This window comes from Tachypleus tridentatus, chromosome 1 (genome assembly GCF_004210375.1).
Source record: "Tachypleus tridentatus isolate NWPU-2018 chromosome 1, ASM421037v1, whole genome shotgun sequence".
Classification (NCBI taxonomy): domain Eukaryota; kingdom Metazoa; phylum Arthropoda; class Merostomata; order Xiphosura; family Limulidae; genus Tachypleus; species Tachypleus tridentatus.
This window is the reverse complement of record NC_134825.1, coordinates 184,290,262-184,309,334: the sequence shown is the minus strand read 5'-3', so window position 1 is coordinate 184,309,334 and position 19,073 is coordinate 184,290,262. Positions and strand designations below refer to the sequence as shown.

Genomic DNA, 19,073 nt, shown 5'->3' with positions numbered 1-19,073 from the left:
TGATAGAGGACATCAACCTTGTACATTACTGATCTTATCTCACATGCTAGTCACACACATCAAGGTGTGTGTTCTGATAGAGGACATCAACCTTGTACATTACTGATCTTATCTCACATGCTAGTCACACACATCAAGGTGTGTGTTCTGATAGAGGACATCAACCTTGTACATTACTGATCTTATCTCACATGCTAGTCACACACATCAAGGTGTGTGTTCTGATAGAGGACATCAACCTTGTACATTACTGATCTTATCTCACATGCTAGTCACACACATCAAGGTGTGTGTTCTGATAGAGGACATCAACCTTGTACATTACTGATCTTATCTCACATGCTAGTCACACACATCAAGGTGTGTGTTCTGATAGAGGACATCAACCTTGTACATTACTGATCTTATCTCACATGCTAGTCACACACATCAAGGTGTGTGTTCTGATAGAGGACATCAACCTTGTACATTACTGATCTTATCTCACATGCTAGTCACACACATCAAGGTGTGTGTTCTGATAGAGGACATCAACCTTGTACATTACTGATCTTATCTCACATGCTAGTCACACACATCAAGGTGTGTGTTCTGATAGAGGACATCAACCTTGTACATTACTGATCTTATCTCACATGCTAGTCACACACATCAAGGTGTGTGTTCTGATAGAGGACATCAACCTTGTACATTACTGACATCAACCTTGTACATTACTGATCTCACATGCTAGTCACACACATCAAGGTGTGTGTTCTGATAGAGGACATCAACCTTGTACATTACTGATCTTATCTCACATGCTAGTCACACACATCAAGGTGTGTGTTCTGATAGAGGACATCAACCTTGTACATTACTGATCTCACATGCTAGTCACACACATCAAGGTGTGTGTTCTCATAGAGGACATCAACCTTGTACATTACTGATCTCACATGCTAGTCACACACATCAAGGTGTGTGTTCTGATAGAGGACATCAACCTTGTACATTACTGATCTCACATGCTAGTCACACACATCAAGGTGTGTGTTCTGATAGAGGACATCAACCTTGTACATTACTGATCTCACATGCTAGTCACACACATCAAGGTGTGTGTTCTGATAGAGGACATCAACCTTGTACATTACTGATCTTATCTCACATGCTAGTCACACACATCAAGGTGTGTGTTCTGATAGAGGACATCAACCTTGTACATTACTGATCTTATCTCACATGCTAGTCACACACATCAAGGTGTGTGTTATCATAGAGGACATCAACCTTGTACATTACTGATCTTATCTCACATGCTAGTCACACACATCAAGGTGTGTGTTATCATAGAGGACATCAACCTTGTACATTACTGATCTTATCTCACATGCTAGTCACACACATCAAGGTGTGTGTTATCATAGAGGACATCAACCTTGTACATTACTGATCTCACATGCTAGTCACACACATCAAGGTGTGTGTTCTGATAGAGGACATCAACCTTGTACATTACTGATCTCACATGCTAGTCACACACATCAAGGTGTGTGTTCTGATAGAGGACATCAACCTTGTACATTACTGATCTTATCTCACATGCTAGTCACACACATCAAGGTGTGTGTTCTGATAGAGGACATCAACCTTGTACATTACTGATCTCACATGCTAGTCACACACATCAAGGTGTGTGTTCTGATAGAGGACATCAACCTTGTACATTACTGATCTCACATGCTAGTCACACACATCAAGGTGTGTGTTCTGATAGAGGACATCAACCTTGTACATTACTGATCAAGGTGTGTGTTCTGATCACATGCTAGTGCTAGTCACACACATCAAGGTGTGTGTTCTGATAGAGGACATCAACCTTGTACATTACTGATCTCACATGCTAGTCACACACATCAAGGTGTGTGTTCTGATAGAGGACATCAACCTTGTACATTACTGATCTTATCTCACATGCTAGTCACACACATCAAGGTGTGTGTTATCATAGAGGACATCAACCTTGTACATTACTGATCTTATCTCACATGCTAGTCACACACATCAAGGTGTGTGTTATCATAGAGGACATCAACCTTGTACATTACTGATCTTATCTCACATGCTAGTCACACACATCAAGGTGTGTGTTATCATAGAGGACATCAACCTTGTACATTACTGATCTTATCTCACATGCTAGTCACACACATCAAGGTGTGTGTTATCATAGAGGACATCAACCTTGTACATTACTGATCTTATCTCACATGCTAGTCACACACATCAAGGTGTGTGTTATCATAGAGGACATCAACCTTGTACATTACTGATCTCACATGCTAGTCACACACATCAAGGTGTGTGTTCTGATAGAGGACATCAACCTTGTACATTACTGATCTCACATGCTAGTCACACACATCAAGGTGTGTGTTCTGATAGAGGACATCAACCTTGTACATTACTGATCTCACATGCTAGTCACACACATCAAGGTGTGTGTTCTGATAGAGGACATCAACCTTGTACATTACTGATCTCACATGCTAGTCACACACATCAAGGTGTGTGTTCCGATAGAGGACATCAACCTTGTACATTACTGATCTTATCTCACATGCTAGTCACACACATCAAGGTGTGTGTTCTGATAGAGGACATCAACCTTGTACATTACTGATCTCACATGCTAGTCACACACATCAAGGTGTGTGTTCTGATAGAGGACATCAACCTTGTACATTACTGATCTTATCTCACATGCTAGTCACACACATCAAGGTGTGTGTTCTGATAGAGGACATCAACCTTGTACATTACTGATCTCACATGCTAGTCACACACATCAAGGTGTGTGTTCTGATAGAGGACATCAACCTTGTACATTACTGATCTCACATGCTAGTCACACACATCAAGGTGTGTGTTCTGATAGAGGACATCAACCTTGTACATTACTGATCTCACATGCTAGTCACACACATCAAGGTGTGTGTTCTGATAGAGGACATCAACCTTGTACATTACTGATCTTATCTCACATGCTAGTCACACACATCAAGGTGTGTGTTCTGATAGAGGACATCAACCTTGTACATTACTGATCTCACATGCTAGTCACACACATCAAGGTGTGTGTTCTGATAGAGGACATCAACCTTGTACATTACTGATCTCACATGCTAGTCACACACATCAAGGTGTGTGTTCTGATAGAGGACATCAACCTTGTACATTACTGATCTTATCTCACATGCTAGTCACACACATCAAGGTGTGTGTTCTGATAGAGGACATCAACCTTGTACATTACTGATCTTATCTCACATGCTAGTCACACACATCAAGGTGTGTGTTATCATAGAGGACATCAACCTTGTACATTACTGATCTCACATGCTAGTGACACACATCAAGGTGTGTGTTATCATAGAGGACATCAACCTTGTACATTACTGATCTCACATGCTAGTCACACACATCAAGGTGTGTGTTCTGATAGAGGACATCAACCTTGTACATTACTGATCTCACATGCTAGTCACAGACATCAAGTTGTGTGTTCTGATAGAGGACATCAACCTTGTACATTACTGATCTCACATGCTAGTCACACACATCAAGGTGTGTGTTCTGATAGAGGACATCAACCTTGTACATTACTGATCTTATCTCACATGCTAGTCACACACATCAAGGTGTGTGTTCTGATAGAGGACATCAACCTTGTACATTACTGATCTTATCTCACATGCTAGTCACACACATCAAGGTGTGTGTTATCATAGAGGACATCAACCTTGTACATTACTGATCTTATCTCACATGCTAGTCACACACATCAAGGTGTGTTTTATCATAGAGGACATCAACCTTGTACATTACTGATCTCACATGCTAGTCACACACATCAAGGTGTGTGTTCTGATAGAGGACATCAACCTTGTACATTACTGATCTCACATGCTAGTCACACACATCAAGTTGTGTGTTCTGATAGAGGACATCAACCTTGTACATTACTGATCTTATCTCACATGCTAGTCACACACATCAAGGTGTGTGTTCTGATAGAGGACATCAACCTTGTACATTACTGATCTTATCTCACATGCTAGTCACACACATCAAGGTGTGTGTTCTGATAGAGGACATCAACCTTGTACATTACTGATCTTATCTCACATGCTAGTCACACACATCAAGGTGTGTGTTCTGATAGAGGACATCAACCTTGTACATTACTGATGTTATCTCACATGCTAGTCACACACATAAAGGTGTGTGTTCTGATAGAGGACATCAACCTTGTACATTACTGATCTTATCTCACATGCTAGTCACACACATCAAGGTGTGTGTTCTGATAGAGGACATCAACCTTGTACATTACTGATCTTATCTCACATGCTAGTCACACACATCAAGGTGTATGTTCTGATAGAGGACATCAACCTTGTACATTACTGATCTTATCTCACATGCTAGTCACACACATCAAGGTGTGTGTTATCATAGAGGACATCAACCTTGTACATTACTGATCTTATCTCACATGCTAGTCACACACATCAAGGTGTGTGTTATCATAGAGGACATCAACCTTGTACATTACTGATCTCACATGCTAGTGACACACATCAAGGTGTGTGTTATCATAGAGGACATCAACCTTGTACATTACTGATCTCACATGCTAGTCACACACATCAAGGTGTGTGTTCTGATAGAGGACATCAACCTTGTACATTACTGATCTCACATGCTAGTCACACACATCAAGTTGTGTGTTCTGATAGAGGACATCAACCTTGTACATTACTGATCTCACATGCTAGTCACACACATCAAGGTGTGTGTTCTGATAGAGGACATCAACCTTGTACATTACTGATCTTATCTCACATGCTAGTCACACACATCAAGGTGTGTGTTCTGATAGAGGACATCAACCTTGTACATTACTGATCTTATCTCACATGCTAGTCACACACATCAAGGTGTGTGTTATCATAGAGGACATCAACCTTGTACATTACTGATCTTATCTCACATGCTAGTCACACACATCAAGGTGTGTGTTATCATGGAGGACATCAACCTTGTACATTACTGATCTTATCTCACATGCTAGTCACACACATCAAGGTGTGTTTTATCATAGAGGACATCAACCTTGTACATTACTGATCTCACATGCTAGTCACACACATCAAGGTGTGTGTTCTGATAGAGGACATCAACCTTGTACATTACTGATCTCACATGCTAGTCACACACATCAAGTTGTGTGTTCTGATAGAGGACATCAACCTTGTACATTACTGATCTTATCTCACATGCTAGTCACACACATCAAGGTGTGTGTTCTGATTGAGGACATCAACCTTGTACATTACTGATCTTATCTCACATGCTAGTCACACACATCAAGGTGTGTGTTCTGATAGAGGACATCAACCTTGTACATTACTGATCTTATCTCACATGCTAGTCACACACATCGAGGTGTGTGTTATCATAGAGGACATCAACCTTGTACATTACTGATCTTATCTCACATGCTAGTCACACACATCAAGGTGTGTGTTCTGATAGAGGACATCAACCTTGTACATTACTGATCTTATCTCACATGCTAGTCACACACATCAAGTTGTGTGTTCTGATAGAGGACATCAACCTTGTACATTACTGATCTTATCTCACATGCTAGTCACACACATCAAGTTGTGTGTGTTCTGATAGAGGACATCAACCTTGTACATTACTGATCTCACATGCTAGTCACACACATCAAGGTGTGTGTTCTGATAGAGGACATCTACCTTGTACATTACTGATCTTATCTCACATGCTAGTCACACACATCAAGGTGTGTGTTCTGATAGAGAACATCAACTTTGTACATTAGTGATCTTATCTCACATGCTAGTCACACACATCGAATTGTATGTTCCGATAGAGAACATCAACCTTGTACATTACTGATCTCACATGCTAGTCACACACATCAAGGTGTGTGTTCTGATAGAGGACATCAACCTTGTACATTACTGATCTTATCTCACATGCTAGTCACACACATCAAGTTGTGTGTTCTGATAGAGGACATCAACGTTGTACATTACTGATCTTATCTCACATGCTAGTCACACACATCAAGGTGTGTGTTCTGATAGAAGACATCAACCTTGTACATTACTGATCTTATCTCACATGCTAGTCACACACATCAAGGTGTGTGTTCTGATAGAGGACATCAACCTTGTACATTACTGATCTTATCTCACATGCTAGTCACACACATCAAGGTGTGTGTGCTGATAGAAGACATCAACCTTGTACATTACTGATCTCACATGCTAGTCACACACATCAAGGTGTGTGTTCTGATAGAGGACATCAACCTTGTACATTACTGATCTTATCTCACATGCTAGTCACACACATCAAGGTGTGTGTTATCATAGAGGACATCAACCTTGTACATTACTGATCTTATCTCACATGCTAGTCACACACATCAAGGTGTGTGTTCTGATAGAAGACATCAACCTTGTACATTACTGATCTCACATGCTAGTCACACACATCAAGGTGTGTGTTCTGATAGAGGACATCAACCTTGTACATTACTGATCTTATCTCACATGCTAGTCACACACATCAAGGTGTGTGTTATCATAGAGGACATCAACCTTGTACATTACTGATCTTATCTCACATGCTAGTCACACACATCAAGGTGTGTGTTCTGATAGAGGACATCAACCTTGTACATTACTGATCTCACATGCTAGTCACACACATCAAGGTGTGTGTTCTGATAGAGGACATCAACCTTGTACATTACTGATCTCACATGCTAGTCACACACATCAAGGTGTGTGTTCTGATAGGGGACATCAACCTTGTACATTACTGATCTTATCTCACATGCTAGTCACACACATCAAGGTGTGTGTTCTGATAGAGGACATCAACCTTGTACATTACTGATCTTATCTCACATGCTAGTCACACACATCAAGGTGTGTGTTCTGATAGAGGACATCAACCTTGTACATTACTGATCTTATCTCACATGCTAGTCACACACATCAAGGTGTGTGTTCTGATAGAGGACATCAACCTTGTACATTACTGATCTTATCTCACATGCTAGTCACACACATCGAGGTGTGTGTTATCATAGAGGACATCAACCTTGTACATTACTGATCTTATCTCACATGCTAGTCACACACATCAAGGTGTGTGTTCTGATAGAGGACATCAACCTTGTACATTACTGATCTCACATGCTAGTCACACACATCAAGGTGTGTGTTCTGATAGAGGACATCTACCTTGTACATTACTGATCTTATCTCACATGCTAGTCACACACATCGAATTGTATGTTCCGATAGAGAACATCAACCTTGTACATTACTGATCTCACATGCTAGTCACACACATCAAGGTGTGTGTTCTGATAGAGGACATCAACCTTGTACATTACTGATCTTATCTCACATGCTAGTCACACACATCAAGGTGTGTGTTCTGATAGAGGACATCAACCTTGTACATTACTGATCTTATCTCACATGCTAGTCACACACATCAAGGTGTGTGTTCTGATAGAGGACATCAACCTTGTACATTACTGATCTCACATGCTAGTCACACACATCAAGGTGTGTGTTCTGATAGAGGACATCAACCTTGTACATTACTGATCTTATCTCACATGCTAGTCACACACATCAAGGTGTGTGTTCTGATAGAGGACATCAACCTTGTACATTACTGATCTCACATGCTAGTCACACACATCAAGGTGTGTGTTCTGATAGAGGACATCTACCTTGTACATTACTGATCTTATCTCACATGCTAGTCACACACATCGAATTGTATGTTCCGATAGAGAACATCAACCTTGTACATTACTGATCTCACATGCTAGTCACACACATCAAGGTGTGTGTTCTGATAGAGGACATCAACCTTGTACATTACTGATCTTATCTCACATGCTAGTCACACACATCAAGGTGTGTGTTCTGATAGAGGACATCAACCTTGTACATTACTGATCTTATCTCACATGCTAGTCACACACATCGAGGTGTATGTTCCGATAGAGGACATCAACCTTGTACATTAGTGATCTCACATGCTAGTCACACACATCAAGGTGTGTGTTCTGATAGAGGACATCAACCTTGTACATTACTGATCTCACATGCTAGTCACACACATCAAGGTGTGTGTTCTGATAGAGGACATCAACCTTGTACATTACTGATCTCACATGCTAGTCACACACATCGAGGTGTATGTTCCGATAGAGGACATCAACCTTGTACATTACTGATCTTATCTCACATGCTAGTCACACACATCAAGGTGTGTGTTCTGATAGAGGACATCAACCTTGTACATTACTGATCTCACATGCTAGTCACACACATTATACTGTTAAAAACCTCCTTTGGATCTTGTATCTACTGTGTCTAGTTATATCACTGTGAATTTTCACTTAGGGTTACCAGTGACGTGGGTAGAGGCTGCACGCTGTTTAACGGACATGTGTCATTAGACAGCTACCAATTTACAAATAATATTTAATTAAATATCTGGTCTGTGACTTTAGTTTATGTGAAAATTACGAATACAGAAAATTTTAACACTGAAATAAAATACAACATTTATTAACTTATTTATATGATGTTATGTTAATAATCTATTATTTTACTTCATGAATAATAAGGGTCTTATTCAGCAGTTTCCCATTTTTTTGTGCTTCTTTTGGGACCAACAGAAGCTGTCGATATATAATGTAAGGCAACTGATTCGAGGGCTAATTATTTTTCTCAGGAGCTGGCTGAATTGATATATTTTTAAACCTAGCTTCTATATATATTTAGTTGCTATGTATATTTAGTGTGTGGTTAGATAATTACTTTCCTTCAGGGTAGGGGGAGGCAAAATATTCACCCTGAGGTTTGTAAGAATCTTTACCTCAAGAGTTGCAGTACTTGGAGACTATTTCTATCCACTCCCATCAAGAACAACCTCATAATGTTAGAGCTGTGTGGCAGCTCTTATCAGTGTATCACACCTCTTTTTATTACTTTTGTGTAACCAAAGGTTTACCTTTGACAAACAAGTATTGTAACATATATGTAGCATATTTTCAAATAGTAGTATTAGATGGAACTTTGTCCAGTTTGACCCTTAGTTTAGTTACTTATAATCATTTATTTATTTTATTGTTACTGTGTGGTGTTTCTTGTACATTTTTCAGGGTTATGTTGACACATAGTGTAATTTTCATAACGTGAAGAAATTTCAATGGGATCTCAGTATTCGTTATACTAGACTTTTGTTCATCTTCATTATCCATATATTTTTACATTGTCTAGGACTTGCATACACTTTTTTTATTTTCTTTAATTGCTGTTTCCAAATTTTAACATGTATTTGTGTGATTATTGTAATCACTTTTGTTTCTTTACCATGTATGACTTCAGCATTCAAATTAGTAGTTAGCAGGCCCGTCATGAGCTAGTGGAGGACATTTTTGTTTAAAAAAATATCCAATTCGTTTTTTCTTAATTTTAACAAAATTCTTTGGACATTTTACTGGCTGAAAAGAAAGGATTTCCTACATTCTTTAATCTTTGAGGCTGCAAAAAGTGATTTAAAGTGGCATGTTTACTGAAATTCATTAGTGCATCATTAACTTAATGGCCAAGAACAAGAAACATGGAATTCTCCAAATGACACACAGAGGTATTCAGGAACTATTTAGAACCACCTTGGTAGATTTTGTGTAGCAAGCCATGTGTAATATTATGCCTGTAGCTGTTTTCATAGTATTCCTGTCTACTCATCCCACTGCTGACTACAATGATGCTTCAACCTTCTAACCGAATCACAGATGAAATAATTCATACGTCAACTGAAAGTTAAACATAAAACACTGATAGCAGAACCATAAAAGGTTGAGAGATGTTTAATTAATGATGCTGAGAATGTTTCTTTATTGATATATACTGTGTTTATTTACCAGCAGGTAGACCTTAGTACTAGATAGCATAAAGACTTGAGGATGCTGTGTTTCACTTTAAAAACATATCAGTTAACAAAAGAAATTCTGTCTTAAAGTTGTCTCTAAAACATAGGCTCAAAACCACCTTTTTAATATTGAACAAATTGAAGTGTTAATACACCCTTAGCTCCTGGGAAATGCATTAAGATTTTCAGTTATATCACTTCTTAATTAGTATACTTAATAAGTAAGATAACTTACCTATTTTTCTTAGCTGCTCTTGTTTCACTGAGAATGATAAAAGTATTGTTTTCACGTACATAATATTACAATATCTTGTCTAGATCAGAATTTCTTCAAAATAAGATAGAAAATTCAAACCTTTTCTTAACAAAGATTGTTTTATTTTAACTCAGTCAGAGCTTGAGAATACTGTTAAACTCTGTATTACATTGTCAGGATATCTTCTACGAAAACTTTAATAAAACAAAATATAACTTTGTGTATTAACACTGAAAATGTTTTAGGATAATATTGATTTGATTTGTAGGTACAGCAGCTGGAGCTAGATCATTGTTCAGGCAAATTGATGCAGCAAATTCCAGCTCATCTTCACCAGTGAAGTCACCTTCTGATCACAAGCGTACTTGGGAAGTAGCATCCTCTACTGCACCAGCAGTGCAGTCGTCAAATGTAGTGATCCAGGCATTAAAGATAAAATTGAAATTGATCCTGCCCAGTTATCACAAAGATTCCAGTTCTTTGAAAACTACAGAGAGGAATCAAAAGAAAGAAAACAATTCCAGTTCATTTCTCCAGATGAAACCATAGAAGATTCACTCGGAAAAGACTCGAATATTGTACGATCATCCGATGCCGTTCATGAAGTTATTGTTACTGACACAACCAAGAAGATGCTTAACAAGTTCAAACAGTTAGAGAACCAACCTAATGGTAGTGAAGCCCTAGCTGGTCCTAAACCAGTCAGATCTATTACTCCACCACCAGAATCAGATGGTGACAGAGAATGCAAACATTCATCAGAGGCGAGACAACGTTCCACTGTTGTTCGCTGCAGTTATAAAAATGAAGATAATCTGGTGTGGGATACTGATAAAGCAAAGAACCTTCGTTCTAAGTTTGAGCATTGGCAACCCAGCTTTGAACAAGATAAAACTAAAATGAAGATGAATTCATACCAGAAACAGATATGGCTAAAAACTTGAGGGCCAAATTTGAAGCTATTCAGGAAGAAAACACAAAGGCAAAAGAGAAACCAAAACCCACAACAAAGAAATTTGTAGTGAGTACTTAATTTTCCATATTGTTGTTTGGTTCAGAATTTATTATTTGTTTTGACAAATTATATTAAATATTTTGTACATTTAATATGCTTGCTATTGGTCAGAAATTATTTTTTATGGCTTTTTTTTATAGAATATAATTCAGTGATTTCTGTAAAATATATCTAGGATATCACTATAAACTAACTGAGCTGAGTGCTTCAAAGAAACTGTGTAAACTTCAGAAGATATAGGTCTTTATTTGTTTTAACCTTCAAGATGCCAAAAGATCAATGGAAAATATGATTCCATCCCATGGGTTAGAAATTTGCTGATTTGCAAGATATTGCTGACATCCATGGGGAGTAATTTTTCACCCCTTCAGTACTCCCATATTTTCTTCTACCCTCTTGGTCACCATGTGATAGATCTAAAGGTCACCACTCTCTTCTGGGGCCAGTAGTCTTTGCTACTATAACAGACCGTTTATGCTAGTGAAACTTACAGTTCCTTTACATCAATCTGATATTATATCTGTTGAACCTGGTGATACTCATAAGGAGATGCTGCACCATGTTTCTCCTGCCACTCTTGTTATTATGAGAAATTTTAACTGGATTTGGAAGGAGAAGGATTTGTACTCTATAAAGCTATTGTCTCCCCCTTTTCCTAAGCCTAGGAAGGATCCCAAGATTCCTTCTAATTATCAATCTGTTGCTTTGACTACTTGTCTTTGTAGGATTTTTAGAAGAAATTGTTAATATTCATCTTCCTTGAATTAACTTTCTTTTATCCATACAGTGTGGTTTCCATTGCCAGTGAACCTCCATGAACCACCTTATTCAACTTGAAATTTTGGTTAGGGAAGCCTTTTCCAAGAAGAACCATCTCGTTTTGATGGTCTTTTGTTTTGAGAAGGTTTATGATACTATATGGTGATTCAGGCATTTATGAGATCTGCATTTCCATGGACTAAATGGCCATTTACCAATTTGTATCTGTACCTTTTGAAATGGCAGATTGTTCCAAAGTTTTGGTGTGTTTGTTATTGTCTTGAACCTTCACACAGAAACATTGGAATTTCACAGAAGTGTGTCTTGAGTTTCACACTTTCCAGAATTATGATCAGTGCCATCCCTGATCTCTTACTGTTACAAACAACCTCTGTGTTGATCACTTTAAATCTAATACTTGATGATCAACAGGAAATCTATAGAGAAGCAACTTTAAATTGCCCTAACTTGCTTGTAGAGGTGGACCACAGCAAAGAGTTTTATGTTATCAGCACCTAAAACCTGTGCCATGTATTTTACATCTAATTGCATGTACACCATGATCTGAAGTTCCACCTGGGTTGTGCTGTTCATCCTGTGTTGGCTGGAACAAACTTCTTAGGACTTCTCTTGAGTTACAAGCTAATTTTTATTATACACATTAAACAGCTTCATGTCAAATGTACAAGACAATTAGATATCTATGTATGTATAAACGGCTTGTATGGGTAGAGAAAGTTCCATATAGAGGAGAGAACAACGTTTCAACCTTCTTCGGTCATCATCAGGTTCACATATCCTTCTTGGAGAGCAGATAGATGTGACAAGCTGAAGGTTTATCATGCCTTTGTTTGATTGAAACTGGACTATGGAATTTTGTCTTGAATATGTTGAACCTGTAAATTCATCCATCAATATGACCTGCACCTACATTACAATGATGAAGGGTCATACAGTAGGGTTCAACATTGTTTCAGTGTACTATCTTTCATTGGTTCAACATTGTTTCAGTGTACTATCTTTCATTGGTATTGCACTTCTGGAAATTTAACAATTCCTTTGAATAAGTTCCTTATTCTTCTGTTTTAACTAACCATAGGAACAAAATGATGTGAATTTTAATTTCAGGGTTCAGGTACTGGAGAATCCTGTGATATCTGCCAGAGACGATTGTATCCAGTGGAGAAGATAGAGTTAGGAGGATTAATAGTTCATCAGAACTGCTTTCGTTGTGCTCATTGTAACAGTGCTTTAAGGTACGTGAATTCTGTGCTGAATGTTTCTGTTTGAATTAATTAGCAAGTAACTTTTACTAATTATTAGAAGCTTTATGTATATCTGTAGTCCTAGGTTAAGTTTTAATGAAGCTTACTCCAAAACTTCTATTGCCATAAATTATTTTAGAGTGAATAGAATTATAAAAGTAATTTTATTATACTACAGTACAAACTACTAATTATTGTGTCAACTGGATACATTAAATTTGACGTTAAGCCTTTCTGAAAAAATAATAGTGACTCTGAAAACAATGCAGATTTTTATGACTGCTGTGTATTTTCTTAGTCTTTATTTTTTAAAGTAAATTCTCCTATGAAAACTGAAAAATAATGAATTTGGAAACTAATGTAACAGAGACAACTGGACTTGTTTTTAAGTATTGCTTGCACTAATCTTGAAGTAGCACCTAATATTACCTAAATCAACACAACGGCTGTGTTAGCTGGTATTCAGTGAAGTCAAACATCAATTCATTGTATGCAATATCTTCTTACTTAATATAAACTTAAACAGTGAGGTAAACTTTCTTTCACTGTTGCTTTTTTATTGTTCTCATAGAAGAATAATTTTCTAAAATAAGTTCATATATTGTTGCTACGTTAAATGGTTTTATTAAAGATAACTCTAAGATCTATCTAACCCATCGATTTTCATCCCAGTTTAGGGCATAAATAATGTAAGATGTTTCTAACAGTTTTATAAATGGTCATCATTCTTTCATGTGCTTTCTTATTCTAAAGATTAGAAAATTACTCTACAAGTGGAGGGAAGATTTACTGTAATCAACATTTTAAGCTGCTTGCACTATCTAGAACATCACAAAATACTTCAGCAGAAACTGGACAGGAAGCCATGTCTGACACTGGTCATGAAACCATGTCCGAATCTGGCCATGAAACTATGTCCGAATCTGGCCGTGAGACCATGTCTGAAATTGGCCAAGAAACTATGTCTGAAGCTAGCCATGAAACTTTATCTGAAGTTGGTGATGAAACTATGTCTGAAACTGAAAATGTATCTAAGCCAACCAGTGCACAAGCACAGAATGAATAGAGTACAGACATAGTAAGAACAGCCAATAATAAAGTTCAATAGAGATGTTATAAAAACTTATTGAGATTTGTTGTTGCTGTTTCGGAGACAAACTATTTCCTTGGAAGAAAACACCAGTGAGATGGAAAGTTTGTTATGTTTTAAAACTTCTGGCTTAGTGATAAAAATATAATTTTTTTATGTTGAAAATATTATATTTGGTATTAGAATGTACTACTCAGTGTTATAATCCTCAGCAAATGCTCATGTTGTCTCAATCCAAGTATTATGTGATCTGTTGTGATAAACATATTTGTTCAAATATTGGTTTCCAGTTAATAGAAAAATATCTGATAGAAGTATTTCATAACTATGTCTGAAACTGTATTATGTACAATCTAGAGAAATTATTTGTATCTAGTGTTGTAATCCAGGCTTCACTTTCATGCTACTGTTTCTGTAACTTTGAAGTTTAATTAAACTAATAACACTTCTTTTCCCAAACAGTACATACTGCAGTGAAACTAACATATAAACAACTTAATATGACTGGTTTTTGTTTTTACAGGCTTATTGCTCTGTATTTTAAATATAATAGAACTATTAACACTTTCTTGAACAGATCTGTATTGTAGTGAAACTAATACACATGGTTTACTAACACCGATTTTTGTTTCTAAAGACTTGGAGCTTTGTATCATTACAGAAAAACACTGACAACATAAATTGATATACAGGTTACTACATTTTTCCTTATGTTGCTTTATAGAGAGAAAAACACTGACAACACAATTTGATATACAGGTTACTACATCTATCCTTATGTAGCTATATAACTTAATATACAGGTTACTATACCTATCCTTATGTAGCTATATAACTTGATATACAGGTTACTACACTTATCCTTATGTAGCTATATAACGTAATATACAGGTTACTTCATCTTTCCTTATATTGTTGTATGGAACCTGATATACAGATTACTACACCTATCCTTATGTAGCTATATAACGTAATATACAGGTTACTTCATCTTTCCTTATATTGTTGTATGGAACCTGATATACAGATTACTACACCTATCCTTATGTAGCTATATAACTTGATATACAGGTTACTACACCTATCCTTATGTAGCTATATAACTTGATATACAGATTACTACACCTATCCTTATGTAGCTATATAACTTGATATACAGGTTACTACACCTATCCTTATGTAGCTATATAACTTGATATACAGGTTACTACACCTATCCTTATGTAGCTATATAACTTGACATACAGATTACTACACCTATCCTTATGTAGCTATATAACTTGATATACATGTTACTACACCTATCCTTATGTAGCTATATAACTTGATATACAGGTTACTACACCTATCCTTATGTAGCTATATAACTTGATATACAGATTACTACACCTATCCTTATGTAGCTATATAACTTGATATACATGTTACTACACCTATCCTTATGTAGCTATATAACTTAATATACAGGTTACTACACCTATCCTTATGTAGCTATATAACTTGATATACAGATTGCTACACCTATCCTTATGTAGCTATGTAACTTGATATACAGGTTACTACACCTGTCCTTATGTAGCTATATAACTTGATATACAGGTTACTACACCAATCCATATGTAGCTATATAACTTGATATACATGTTACTGCACCTATCCTTATGTAGCTATATAACTTGATATACAGGTTACTACACCTATCCTTATGTAGCTATATAACTTGATATACAGATTACTACACCTATCCTTATGTAGCTATATAACTTGATATACATGTTACTGCACCTATCCTTATGTAGCTATATAACTTGATATACAGGTTACTACACCTATCCTTATGTAGCAATATAACTTGATATACAGATTACTACACCTATCCTTATGTAGCTATATAACTTGATATACATGTTACTGCACCTATCCTTATGTAGCTATATAACTTGATATACATGTTACTGCACCTATCCTTATGTAGCTATATAACTTGATATACAGGTTACTACACCTATCCTTATGTAGCTATATAACTTGATATACATGTTACTGCACCTATCCTTATGTAGCTATATAACTTGATATACATGTTACTGCACCTATCCTTATGTAGCTATATAACTTGATATACAGGTTACTGCACCTATCCTTATGTGGCTATATAACTTGATATACAGGTTACTACACCTATCCTTATGTAGCTATATAACTTGATATACAGGTTACTACACCTATCCTTATGTAGCTATATAACTTGATATACAGGTTACTACACCTATCCTTATGTAGCTATATAACTTGATATACAGGTTACTACACCTATCCTTATGTTGTATATAACTTGATATACAGATTACTACACCTATCCTTATGTAGCTATATAACTTGATATACAGGTTACTACACCTATCCTTATGTAGCTATATAACTTGATATACATGTTACTACACCTATCCTGATGTAGCTATATAACTTGATATACAGGTTACTACACCGATCCTTATGTTGTATATAACTTGATATACAGATTACTACATCTATTCTTATGTTGCTATATGACTTGATGTACAGGTTACTACACCTTACATTATTATTAGGATACGTTACATTATAAGCTAACTTAAGAGTGATGTTTTAATTATTTCACTCAGCTGGAACTAAAAACTAAAGTTTTCTAATTCTCACATTTTAAAACTGCTTTTTGTTAACCAGTTACGTAAACAGAATGTCTATATGTTCTTATAAATGAATATAAAATATTGTTAGTTAGGGATAGAACTATCTAATTACTGAAGAGATATTAGGATATATGTTGGGCTTGTTTTTAACTTAAGTTTATACAATAGTTAACAGGTGGTTATGGTAGATTGCTCGAGATGAATAGAAAGAAATGGTACGATAAACAATGGTACGGTAAACTACATAATTACCAAAAATTGGTACAGCTTCTGTTTTGTATATCCATATTGGAATAAGGCATTCACTTGGTAAAATATGATTCTGATATGGACAGTTCAGGCATTCTAACCTTAAAGATTTTTTGTCGTTTATAACTTGTGTGGTTCTAGTTGACTTGGGCCAAAGTTTGTCATATAATAAGAGAATTACTCCTTGGGTAGAGTAAGGGAAATATATAGTGGAAGTTACCCTGTCTTTATCATTTCAAATTCATGCAATTTGTGGCACATGATTGAAATTTACTTTGAACATATAGTTCCCAGACACAGTGATGTAATGTAGTAACATATTCAGCTTGTTTGTAATGGTTTGAGAATGTTGGTATTGTCATATTGAGTTTAAATTTAATAAAATTCAGCTGTTTTTTAAACATCTTATTCTCGTGTTTTTCAGTTTTTGATCGTTTTATATTTACAAGGAGTGGGTTTCAGGTATTTTCATTGGTTTTTCCAAACCTTCAAAGATAATAGTATTGGTTAGGAGCAAATTAATGTTTTAGTTGGTTCTTGTTTTACCAAGATAGTTTGTCAAGGATATTCTTTATAAGAAATTCATTAGTTTTTTCACAAAGTAACATTTATTTTCATGTTTGTGAATTTTTATATTTTCAAGGACATTAATTAAAAATCAGTCTTATTCATTTGAAACATTTTCTCAAAATTGAGATAAAAAGTTCATATATATATATAAATGGTCTGTAGCAACAAAACCTGTATGTTTTCTCCATACTTTATCCAAGAAGTTCCACGTGTTTTGTAATTTTGTCTGTCATTTGATTGAAAATGATTCATAAGATGGACTATATGTTTAAATAAGATATGAGATGTTATATGATTAAGCTACTGCTTAATAAACTGTTAAAGGGAGAAAAATATATTTGTGAATGTAGTGCATGAAGACTTAATTTTCAAACAGTTACAAAAGTATCCTGCAATATTTGTACTGTACTAATAGCACAGAAACAATGTAACTATTATATTAATAACAGTAGTCTTTAGACATACAAAAAGTAATGTCAGCGACATTTTATCATAGGGGTATTTTTTTTTGCCCCTTTTTAATATACAATTAATACATCTGCTGATGTTCCAGAATTCTTTATTCCTATGGGAAGTGTGACTTCTGAAACCTCTAAGTTTATTTGAAAGTCAGATATCTTTTAATTATACCATGTTAATAACTCTGTAATCTGATCATGTGATTTTAACATATCAACCTCCACTTACTTTTAGAGAACAAGTACCTTCTTTTTAATCAGTTTTTGTCCTATCTTTGATATCTTGATGTGTTTAGAAAGATCATTTTATATGGAAAACCTTGTAGTGAAGCATATTATCTAGTACAAAGTTACCATTGTGTGTGAACTACATATGAGAATCATTCAACATCTATCCAAGTGATAAGAAAACTAATCACAGAAGTAAACAACACCTGGATGCTCATGTAAGAAAATAATTGAAGTATTAACATTTCAGGCCCCAGACAAGTAGATGGTACAAGAGCCATTATACTAAAATTACTGGCTCAAATCCAAACCACAAAAGTAGCCTTTCTCAAACAGGGACAAAGTTTCTATATTTGGAGCAAGGTGCACAGAGTTATGCCAACAAAATGGATATTGTTCAGGTGTGGACAGCATTATGAACATTTATCTTTTCCCTTTACTTTTACAGTACA

At 36.0% G+C, this 19,073-nt stretch overlaps 2 protein-coding genes across 3 annotated transcripts in view; both read left to right on the top strand.

The window, feature by feature from the left end:
* Window positions 1-10,864, top strand: part of LOC143233845 (uncharacterized) — a 78,856-nt gene extending 67,992 nt beyond the window's left edge. The window contains exon 7 of the mRNA XM_076470622.1: window positions 10,584-10,864. Within this exon, the coding sequence (XP_076326737.1) occupies window positions 10,584-10,864 (281 nt within the window). The remainder of the gene's footprint in view (window positions 1-10,583) is intronic.
* A 333-nt stretch (window positions 10,865-11,197) lies between these two features.
* On the top strand, window positions 11,198-18,282 carry LOC143232091 (F-actin-monooxygenase MICAL3-like). 2 transcript variants are annotated; one of them, XR_013017374.1, is made up of 4 exons: window positions 11,198-11,336; window positions 13,218-13,345; window positions 14,108-15,136; window positions 17,010-18,282. XR_013017374.1 is itself a non-coding variant. In XM_076467167.1 (3 exons), exons 1-3 carry the CDS (start codon window positions 11,244-11,246, stop codon window positions 14,418-14,420), a joined length of 534 nt encoding a protein of 177 aa, XP_076323282.1. In that variant the 5' UTR covers window positions 11,198-11,243; the 3' UTR covers window positions 14,421-18,282. The 2 variants fall into 2 exon arrangements, 1 of the variants encoding a protein (XP_076323282.1); XM_076467167.1 differs by having other exon boundaries at window positions 14,108-18,282.
* Window positions 18,283-19,073: the final 791 nt, after the last annotated feature.

Bases quoted from the DNA above. Each gene is read 5' to 3' on its own strand.
- LOC143232091 (XM_076467167.1), top strand. From the start codon at position 11,244: ATGGCTAAAAACTTGAGGGCCAAATTTGAAGCTATTCAGGAAGAAAAC. The intron at 11,337-13,217 runs GTGAGTACTTAA...TTTTAATTTCAG, and splicing joins CCACAACAAAGAAATTTGTA to GGTTCAGGTACTGGAGAATC. The intron at 13,346-14,107 runs GTACGTGAATTC...CTTATTCTAAAG, and splicing joins CATTGTAACAGTGCTTTAAG to ATTAGAAAATTACTCTACAA.